This window comes from Zootoca vivipara, chromosome 7, assembly GCF_963506605.1.
Source record: "Zootoca vivipara chromosome 7, rZooViv1.1, whole genome shotgun sequence".
NCBI lineage: Eukaryota > Metazoa > Chordata > Lepidosauria > Squamata > Lacertidae > Zootoca > Zootoca vivipara.
Window position 1 is genome coordinate 785225 of NC_083282.1, and position 10945 is coordinate 796169.

Consider the following 10945-nt stretch of genomic DNA (forward strand, 5'->3'; position numbering starts at 1 on the left):
TTGGGGAACATGGAGCAGCAGCCTCATCTCCCTCAGACAGACTCCAGAGCTACAAGCAGAAATCAAGGAAGGAGAAGGAGAAGGAGGAGGAGGAGGAGGAGGAGGAGGAGAAGAAGAAGAAGAAGAAGAAGAAGAAGAAGAAGAAGAAGAAGAAGAAGAAGAAGAAGAAGAAGAAGAAGAAGAAGAAGGAAGAGACGGTAGAATCAGAGCTTGCTGGGAGTGGCGGGAAGCTAGTTGAAATGGACAGTGGCACAAATGTGAAGAAGAAGGAAAAGAAGAAGATATTTTCTTTCTTTACCAAGTTTCCGGAGCTTACAGTTGCGAACATATAAATTAAGCATGTAAGTAATAGCTATTGACATCTCAAAAGATTTTCAGTCAACTCATCGTAGAAGTAAAAGCATGGGGGGAAATGCAGGAGAAACCACTTTTGCCTCCACTTTTAACCTTCCTTATGACTGGTGGAAACAGGATGCATTATGCAACGCAAGCAATTTACAAATTAAAGAAATTGTGCAAACTTGCTTAATCAGTATGATTGTGCAGAATTCTGCTTTTCTTGTTGCTGAATGTGGACTCTCTTGGGTGCATGTTTTTTAAGTGTGCATTGGTCTATTTTTGTGTTGTGAACCTTCCTGAGATCTGTGGTTGAAGGGCAGTATACAAATTTAATTAATAAGTCCTCTTTCTGTATTGTGGCTTTTCCAAATTAAGGAACGTGGCCATTCAGATACAAAAGGAATAAATTTGTAATAGTAACATAAAATCAAAATGCAAGATCTGCTTCTGTAAGAGCTTTTTGTAACAGAGGTATGCTAACAAGTTGTGCTTTAGAAACCTGAATTATTGTTGTTGTGTTTTCCCTTCAGGGCGAGTTATTGGCAAATTTCTCTTCTCTGGAGAGAAGGAAGTAGATTTGGCTGTGCAAAGTGCACAAGCTGCATTTAAAATATGGAGTCAGAAGTCAGGCATGGAACGGAGCACTGTCCTGCTGGAGGCTGCCAGGATAATCCGGGTATGTGTTAAAAATCACATGATTAGGCAGCGTTGGCTGCTTTCCAAGGGGATACCTTTTCAGCCATTGCCCACCAATTTTGACTTGGCTTCATAACTCTAGTTTGTGGTTGCTGCTGGCCTCTCTCTTCTCCTGAGTTCTCTGCAATACTTGAAGAATGAGAGATCTTGTGCAAGGTGTCAATAGAAGGAGAGGTTGCTAGAGAGGGAAATGCATTTGGAAGCCAGATTTGTGGACTCTGGTTTGCAGTGCTGTGTTTGCAGCGCTCACTAACCTATTAACAGCTCTCGGTAAGTAAAAGTCACCTTTGCTCAGATTGAAAGTGTTGGGGTGCCCTTGCCTTCCCAACCTTATCATTCTGCTCAGCGCTGCTTTGTATGACGTGCTTGGAAGCCTTTGGATCATAGCTGCCGCCCTTCTGCAGCTATGTTATGCCTCTGCCATATAGCCATTGCTTAATTTGCCAAAAAGAGTTATGGCGTTTTTATTCTTGTTGGCTGGCTGCATTATTCTGAATTATTTTTACTTTAGTGGTATTTTGATAAGTTTTAATGTTTGTTTTTATTTTGCATGTTGCTTAAAGGCTCATTGCAGGAGGTTGCTGGTAGTTTAACAAAATAATAAATAAGAGCAGTTCATGGGAAAAGCCCTCTTGGTCCTGCCGCGTCCTGTCATTACAGCTACACATGTTACAGCTACTTGGAGTTGCATGTTTCCTCCATGATGCTGCTCACCTTGTGGAATGTTCCCCCCCATACACACACACACACACCCTGAGCATCCGGCAGGGGCCAAAAGTACTGCTATTTTAAAAAGGTAAAGGGACCCTGACCATTAGGTCCAGTCGTGACCGACTCTGGGGTTGCGCGCTCATCTCGCATTATTGGCCAAGGGAGTCGGCGTATAGCTTCCAGGTCATGTGGCCAACATGACAAAGCCGCTTCTGGAGAACCAGAGCAGCACATGGAAACGCCGTTTACCTTCCCACCAGAGCAGTACCTATTTATCTACTTGCACTTTCAAACTGCTAGGTTGGCAGGAGCTGGGACCCAGCAACGTCACGGGGATTCGAACCGCCAACCTTCTGATCGGCAAGCCCTAGGCTCTGTGGTTTAACCCACTGCTATTTTACCAGCTACTAAAAATGTATCTGTTCACTGAGGCCTTCCTGTTGTACCTGTTTTATTGTTCCTTAGACACAGCAGATATAAATGTTTATAAATGTAGTTTTTTAGTGAATTGCCTTCAGTTATTATAGTGCACACTGCCTTGGCATCTTCTGCTTCAAAAGTGGTATATACATTATTTTAATAAACGAATGACTAGAAATAGTTGATTATAGAGCACAAAGAAATATGCACAAATGTATATCACTTCGCAGTTCTAGCTTTTTTGGCACAGACTTTCTTTTGGGATCATGAAGAGTTGGACACGACTAAATGACTAAACAACAAAGAGGAAGCTTGGGCAGCCACTTAATTCCAGTTCCACTTGCTGCTAGCATAGTTTGAGTCATACTGCGTCTCTGTTGGGATTCCAGGAGCGAAGGGAAGAAATAGCTACCTTGGAAACAATCAATAATGGCAAATCCATAACTGAAGCCCGAATAGATGTTGATACATCTTGGCAGTGTCTGCAGTATTATGCCGGCTTAGCTGGCTCCCTAGCAGGTGAGTCTGCAAACTCCATTTGTTAGTTCTGCTTTGTTAGCTGTATTTTTTCATTCTTCCCATGTAGTCTAATACACTCCTTGGAACAGTGCAGAAGTCAAATGTGGGTAACACATTCAAGTCATGGGAGGAGCCTGAATGCTCAGACAGGAAACATTTGTTGTTCAGATAATAAGTTTTTCCAGATTTCTTGTATGCCGCTTTATGCAGTGATGTCTGGGGTCCAGCTCTTCTACTGGTCCCGTGTGTGCAGTGTTGTGTACTTGCTGAAACTAATATGTCATCATGTGGCTCAGCTGCAAAGGAAAGAATCAGGATTACCAGTTCTCCTTTGCATCAGAAAGCTGGCCCGTTTTAAATGCAATAAAAAAGGTGCCAAGTTTAAAGAGCAGTGACTTCTTGATATGCAAAGGAAGAATTGGGAGTGCACTTAAAACATTCTCAATTCTTCTTCCTTGTATCCACAGCTTGAGCTTTCTCACACCTGTCACCATATATGATGGGCAAATTTTGCCCCAAACAACCTGCTGAGCCAACCTCTGAGACCTAGCAAGCTGAATAAGCAGGCTGGAGCTTCCCCATCACTAGTCTAATATTTAAAATGCATTCTTTCTTCTTTTTAAAGCTGCAGAAAGAAACTTCACAGGCAGCCACAGCCAACCAGGGCTCCTTCCGATGTTCCCATGCTGAATTTGTTATGTTCCAGTGAGCACGTGGGGAGTTTCACTCTGTGGAATGGGGAGATGACTTGGGTGGTGGATGTATCAGCAAATCCCGATCTTTAGCTGCTGATAGATCACAGTGTTGAAAACGAGATGTCGCCCAGGTAGCCAATTCAGAGCTGAAAGCTTATCACAGAAAGCGCCACGTGGGAAGAAATGCAAAAGCTATTAGGCTACAAAGCAAAACAGAACCCTTTCACCTCAAAAAGACAGTTAAGGAAAACTCCCAGTATAAATACACCTTTGGGAATTGGAGTATAGTGCTGGAAGATCATGCAGCGACTAAATCAATATCTGCAGTCACTGGTGACCTTGTTACAACCTTGAACCACACAGGTGGTAAATTGGAGCAATTAAATGCGATCTTTTTTCCTCAGGAAGAAGGTTGCACCCAGAATCCAAAGCATAAAGCCATTCAAATGGACTCAAGGAATGGGGATTTATTTGCAATCCTGTTCTTTTTATAATATAAAATATACCATATGTTTCATACTCTTTTTATTCGTACCTTTTTTAAATGGTTTGGTTTGGTTTGGTTTGGTTTGGTTTGTTGTGGTTTTTACTTTGCAAGCCCCCCTGACCAGCTGTCCTGCTCCTGCCCATTTTGCTTTGTCCTTCCTGTCCAGGCCAGCACATCCAGCTTCCTGGGGGATCCTTTGCTTATACGAGAAGAGAACCTCTTGGAGTCTGTGTTGGAATAGGAGCCTGGAACTACCCTTTCCAGATTGCCTGCTGGAAGTCTGCCCCAGCTCTGGCCTGTGGTAAAAGAGATGCTCTATTTGAGGAGTGAGAATGTGGGGGTCATCTCAACAGCTAGTATCAGGGGGTGGCTTTGTAGGGCGCACAGGCATGGAATAGGGAACAATACTCTGCAATATTATAAATGCAAGTATATAAATGGCAGGTGAAGAAGAGAGAGAACACATTAATGTGTATTGTGAGGCCACCAAATTAAGATGGGGCTTCATTTCTTGCTTCTGTCCTAGTAGAAGCCTTTACTCAACAATCATGTTTGGATTGGGTATCAGAGAGGCCAAATCCATTCCCCACCACCCCATCTTTCTCCTTTGCACCTCCAGATAGAGTTAATGCACAGCTGTTCTTTCCCCCTAGGTAACGCCATGGTCTTCAAGCCTTCTCCCTTCACCCCTGTCTCCACCGTGATGCTGGCAGAGATCTACCATGAGGCTGGAGTTCCCAAGGGGCTTTTCAATGTGGTGCAAGGTGGAGTTGCCACAGGCCAGTTCCTGTGCAAGCACCCGAATGTGGCCAAGGTCTCTTTCACCGGGAGCGTTCCTACAGGAATCAAGGTACAGGACACCAATGCTGGCTGGCAATATTGAACTGCAAAGTTTAGCCCTATGGCTTCCAAATTGGTACGGCTATAGGAGCACAAACATGCGATGCAGAGGTCAGTTTGGAGTACCTGACATGCCTCTGGAGTGGGGAAGGCCAGCTGGAGAGGCCCCAGAGAGCAGGACAGGAGAAGTTTCTGTTTATGCCTTTGCCATTTGCTTCAGTCAAATCCCTTTGGGCTTTTGAATTGCTAGAGGACAGTGTGTTTTGAGTAAGCCGCAGATGCAAAGCATGTCAACAATGCACTTACAGTCAGTGCTTTCCATGTTGTATCCTCTGGGGAAACCGCTAGCAGTTCCACTGCCTGCCTTTCAATCCCTGTTGCTGGAGAATCGTCCGGCAAGGACACATGAAAAGCAAGATGAGATTTCAGTCCTGAGTGGTTAAATCTATCATGTGTTGCAAAATGCTTTTATGCATGGAAGACAGAGTTGAGTTAGTGTAACATCACTGTAGGCTCAGAATTGCTCGACATTTAATCCTGACATCACCAGAAAGTATCTTCCGTAAGCAAAAGATGTAGATGCTTATTCAGCAGACTCCCAAATGAGGATGTCCCTTCTCACTTGTCTAGCGATTTTGCAGAGTTGTGATAGACTTGCTTGTGTTGCTCATACACCTTGTTCCATCTTTGCTTCAATAGATCATGGAGATGGCAGCCCAAGGGATCAAGCCAGTTACTCTGGAGTTGGGGGGCAAATCCCCCCTTATTATCTTCTCTGACTGTGTCCTGGAGAATGCTGTAAAAGGAGCTCTCATGGCCAACTTCCTCACACAAGGCGAGGTGTGGACCTCCTGAGGAGCTTGTTTATGTCTTGTCAGGGAAGTCCAAAGTTCAGTGGTAACATTCTTCTACAGCTGAAAAAGAAATCTGTCATTTCTAAATTACTGCAGCATAGGCGGCCTTGGTTTTTAAGATAAATGACATGAAAACAGATGCCTGTGAAGTCTCAACTATTTAGGGCAAGAGGCCAAGGCCTCTCCCTTTCTTACTGGTGTGAGCAGTGATTAAACTATTATCGTTTGGCCTGCTAGGTTCACATTTGGCCCTTTGATGCAATTTGTTGTATTTAGTCCACTCCTGAACTTGAAGCCTTAACGCTCCATCAAGAGTACTCATGTTGTAACTGTAAGCCAGACTTTCTTCAAGATACTGTACCACTAACAAGAATATAACATTTGATTATATTTTTTACTGACATGGGGTTCCATTTGGATTTGGGGCCATTTCTGCTGTGCTTTGTTCCGTAGTTCACTCTTGACTGCTCTTTATATTTTCCCCACATGGTGGCACTGAGGGTCCTAAGAAAGTCGTCGTGCTCTACTTCTCAACAAACATTTTTCTTATCTCATTCAAGGGAGGGCAGCTCCAGTTTTTCTGGTGGGCTAGAGTCTCAATACTCAGAGGACACATAAGAAGACACTCTTATAGTCTAACATTTGTATGCTATGCAAAAAGTGGCACTACGGCTCACACTCTTGTACTGTGCGGAAGAGTCTGACTTTCTTCATTCCCATGAGATTTTAAATCAGTGCCAAAGATCCAGTGAGCAGGTGGCTCATTGTTGCTACCAGAGCTGGCAAGCAAGGTGGGGTTAGTTGGCTGGCTGGTTGGCTGGTACTTTCTTAGATCTCTCTCTGTGCCTCAGGTTTGTTGCAATGGCACTCGGGTGTTTGTGCAAAGCGAGATACTGAATTCCTTCACCAAGGAAGTCATAAAACAGACGCAGGCTATCAAAATTGGCGACCCCCTGCTGGAAGACACACGGATGGGAGCACTTATCAACCGCTCCCACCTGGAGAAGGTGTTGAGCTTTGTTAAACAAGCAAAGGATCAGGTGAGAGTCATGAAGTATATCAGAAAGCAGAGGATAGCCTCTCTTCACCCCGAGAACATCATACAGACACCACATTCTGTGCTCATAACAAAGGCTGTGCCTGGCAAGGCATACATGGAGTTTTGATACAGTCATACGTCATGTTACGTCCACTTCAGGATGCGTCTTCTCAGGTTACGGATGCGCCAAACCCGGAAGTCCCGTTACTTCCAGGTTTGGCGTGTCCGTAACCTGCGTGCATGTGCAGAAGCGCTAAGTCACGCTTTGCGCAGAAGCGCCGCATTACATCATGCGTGTGCGCAGATGCGGCGCTTCATGTTGCGGCCTTTACATGTTGCGAACCGGCCGCCAGAACAGATCCCGTTCGCAACATGAGGTACCACTGTATATATGAAGTTGCGTTCCCCTCTTTTGCTAGGTTCTGAGGGACTGCACCTGAACACTTCCTGATAACTTACAGGAAAGTTGACTTTGTGGGGTGTGCTGTCAGTGTGCCTCCCCATAACTAGCAAAAGCAGATTCAGCTATTCATGTCAAGCAAATAAATAGGGATCTTTTGCAGGGGTGACCATACTTCAGTTCTCTGTTTATGGATCTAGCAGGTCGCTTCAGATCAGTTGGCGTACATTCTCCCTGCAGGATTAAAGGTTTTGAAGTCCAGAGTCAATATAAACCCAAGGAATCTGAGACCAATTGACTATTCACATTTAAGGACTTTGTCCCTCAATTCTACTTTGTCTTCTGGCAAGGGTTATGACTTTTGCTTGCATGGTGCTCAGATTATCTCTTTTCAAGACTGAATAATGCTCTCAGTTGCAGAAGAGCCCTATGGAGACTGGGATGGACTGGCCAAAGGACTAGAAATAGAGGGCCTTGTCCAGCAAAGTAGTTATGTTATTGCAGCAACGTCTGTCCCTTCCCTCTCCTCTCCTCTCCCTAAATCTGTTCTAGGGGTTGCCCAACCCTCTGGAGCATATCTGGGGAGGCTGTGCAAGGAGGGGGGCAAGAGGGAAAGAGACGGAGAGGGGAAATTCCATTGCGCAAACGGAAACCCATGGCTAATGCTAGGACTTCACTGGATGCTTCCCATAGTAGTTTCCTTTGAAGGATTAATGGTCTGCTCTGGACATTTTGCCTTTACAGGGCGCAATGGTGCTGTGTGGAGGAGAAGCCTATGTGCCAGATGACCCTAAGTTGAGTGGCGGCTTTTACATGTCTCCCTGTGTGCTAGGTATGAACCCCATTATTGGTTGAAGGGGATGGAAGATGAGCACAGTGCACAGATTTATATGGCATTTTTAGCTTAAGAAATTGGCCTCCTTACAATCTTTCCTGAGCTTGAGAAAGGATGGTGGCCCCTTTCATTGTTCTGCAGGCACCTGATGCTGTGATCTGAACTACATGACCAGAAGACTTGTTTGGGATGGTACTCAAGGTTCACATGTTGAATGGTCTGTACTATAAATAACCTCCTGTGCAGAGAAGTAATTTCGCCTCCTTACATCGTAGTTTTATTTGTGCAGGAAGCTTTCATCTATAGAGTATGGAGGGTGCAGTAAATAATTCAGTTGTCAGGCACTGAGATCCTGTCCACACTTTACTTGGAAGCAAGTCCTGTTGTACAAAGTGGGACTTATTTTCAAATAAAAATGCATAGACTTAGGCTGATAGTTTATCCAGATCTAAAGCAACAAGCAGGTAGTTCTGATCAACTCCAAGCACGCCTGGAGGATGCAGACCATTTGGATCCCTTCCAATCGGGATTCAGGCCTCATCATGGGACTGAAAGTGCCTTGGTCGCACTGGTTGATGATCTTTGGCGGGCTAGGGACAAAGGTGAGAGCTGTTTCCTAGTTCTGCTAGATCTCTCAGCGGCTTTTGACACCATCTACCATAACATCCTTCTGGACCGTCTTGAGGGGCTGGGGGCACTGTTATACAGTGGTTCCATTCCCCCTGAGTTGTGTCCAGAAAGGTGGGGGGGGGGATGAGTGTTCAGACCCAGATGGGCAGGGTATAAACTATTATTATTATGAAATCCCAATTTGTTTCATAACTGCAGGATAACTGGGTGGGAAAATCTGTTTCTTCCTCACTTGTGCATTCAGAACAGTTGCACACCTATTTAATATAATTTGATCACTTCTGTGTTGCTCTCAGGAAACTGTAATGACAACATGACATGTGTACAAGAAGAGATTTTTGGGCCTGTCATGTCCATCCTGCCCTTTGACACCGAAGAGGAAGTCCTAGAAAGAGCCAACAACACTCGTTTTGGCCTGGCAGGAGGTGTCTTTACCAGGTACCATCAAGGAAGGGCATAGGTTTCAGGAAGGGAGATGGAAAATGAAACGGGGGGCCAGACTGGACAGTAAATGGGGCTGCCTGCTCTGTAATGTGGCATCTGTGGAAGATGCAAGTTGGGAAGCAGCACATCAGCCCAGAGCATGATGGCCAATGCTTGCTGCCCAGTTGCCTCTGCTAAGTTGGAATTGTGTGCCATCCTCATCAGCTGGCATTGCTCCAAAGTGACAGCTGTGCCTAGTGGCATTTGGCCTACTCTAGCCTGTCCCATTGGAAAGGAAGGCCAGGGAACACCACAAGGTTTCTGGGCCATGGGAGACGCACTGGTGCTTCACCCCATCCTTCTGCTTCCTAGGGACATCCAGCGGGCTCATCGAGTCGTGGCTGGACTCCAGGCGGGGATGTGCTTCATCAACAACTACAACGTCAGCCCTGTGGAGCTGCCCTTCGGAGGATACAAGATGTCAGGTGAGCTGCTCCGCTGGTGGCTACAGTGCTGGGCTTTGGTTCTCAGCATATTATGTGCTAGTTGGCAAAAGGGAATCGAAATATTAGCCAAGCTTGGGTTGTGGACCAAGAGAGCTGCAGCCTTTTGCGGGGATGTGGTGCTGGCCAAGAATGCTGGTGTCATTTAGTTCCTCTGGCTTAAGGTCGTTCTGGGTGTTGGCCATACAGCCTGCCTGAAACAGTTGGAGATACATACATCTGTTGTTTGCAGTGCTCACCCTGTGAGAAAGGACATGCACATGCTAACTCCAGCTTTTAGGTTCACCTGTACATACACTTAAGTAAGGAAGTCCCTTCCCTTGGGTCCTTTGCATTCTCACAGGTAAGTTGCCAGCAAGCTTGCCTCTGAAACCTTCACAAGGAAAAACATATTTTTAAGAGCAAATAGTGGCTTCGGAAGGGACCCAGGTGGCGCTGTGGGTTAAAGCACTGAGCCTAGGGCTTGCTGATCAGAAGGTCAGCGGTTCGAATCCCTGTGACGGGGTGAGCTCCCGTTGCTCGGTCCCAGCTCCTGCCAACCTAGCAGTTCGAAAGCACGTCAAAATGCAAGTAGATAAACAGGAACTGCTACAGGGAGCCATAGAGTTGCAGTCTTACCACAGACCTCTCTCTTTTGCAGGGTTTGGCCGAGAGAATGGCGAAGCAGCAATAGAATATTACTCTCAGCTGAAGACTGTCTGTGTGGAGATGGGCAATGTGGAATCAGTGTTCTAATGGCCTGGTCTTGTCCGTTTATTCCAGCTAACACACATCTGAAGTGCTGTGTGCCGTGGGGGGTTGAAGGTGTGGCGCTCTTGCTGCCCGCTCTTCCTTTGAATTCCCTCTGCTGCCTTGAAATAATTCACAGTGGAGATAGGAGAAAAAGTTCCTATCCACCAGTTCTCACATTCTGCCTCTTGCTTAATTTTCTGACACTAGGAGCAGTGCATGCCAAAAACCACCTGCTCCTGTTTAGAGGGGCTGTGACAACATATCTGCTTGCGAGATCTCTATTTTAGCTGTCAAGTAATCAGACATCTACTGCCGCAATGATATATCTGCTACCTTTTCTAAGCTGTCACTTTTGTACACAGTTTTCTGAGCAAATAAAAGAGCTGCTTTTTCAATATTAATTGCATAGACCAAGAGGTAATAGCTCTCTTTGCCGTCAAGGGACACCTGTGCTGTGGGGGTGGGGTGTGGGGTGAGCATATATACATACACAAAGTTTGGCCGTCCCTGTGGACCCATCACATAGGGCCCCAATAGCTATTTGATTTAAATGTAAAATTCAGCCGGGGGGGGGGGGGCTGGCGGGGTGACAAGCGGCATTGTTCACCCACATGTGACAGTTTCACATGGTGAATGCCGGCCTCTGGTGGAACTGCCTTCAACCCAGAGGCCATCAGCTGTGTCCAGGTGGGAAGGAGCCATGGCTGCTTTAAAGAGGGATGGAGCTCTGTGGCAAAACATGCCACTTAGGTAGGAAGCAATGTCACTGCAGCATTTTGTAAAAAGCAGATTATCAGCTAGCTTCAGACTCAATTCCCCAAA

At 45.8% G+C, this 10945-nt stretch overlaps 1 protein-coding gene across 2 annotated transcripts in view; it reads left to right on the top strand.

Moving 5' to 3' along the window:
* ALDH9A1 (aldehyde dehydrogenase 9 family member A1) overlaps positions 1-10524 on the top strand; it is a 24949-nt gene extending 14425 nt beyond the window's left edge. For both annotated transcript variants that reach the window (XM_035102410.2, XM_035102409.2), the window contains exons 3-12: positions 870-1015; positions 2556-2685; positions 4034-4168; positions 4521-4717; positions 5407-5547; positions 6413-6601; positions 7745-7832; positions 8762-8903; positions 9261-9373; positions 10032-10524. In XM_035102410.2, coding sequence (XP_034958301.2) covers positions 870-1015; positions 2556-2685; positions 4034-4168; positions 4521-4717; positions 5407-5547; positions 6413-6601; positions 7745-7832; positions 8762-8903; positions 9261-9373; positions 10032-10126 — 1376 coding nt within the window. In that variant the 3' untranslated portion in view covers positions 10127-10524. The remainder of the gene's footprint in view (positions 1-869; positions 1016-2555; positions 2686-4033; positions 4169-4520; positions 4718-5406; positions 5548-6412; positions 6602-7744; positions 7833-8761; positions 8904-9260; positions 9374-10031) is intronic.
* Positions 10525-10945: the final 421 nt, after the last annotated feature.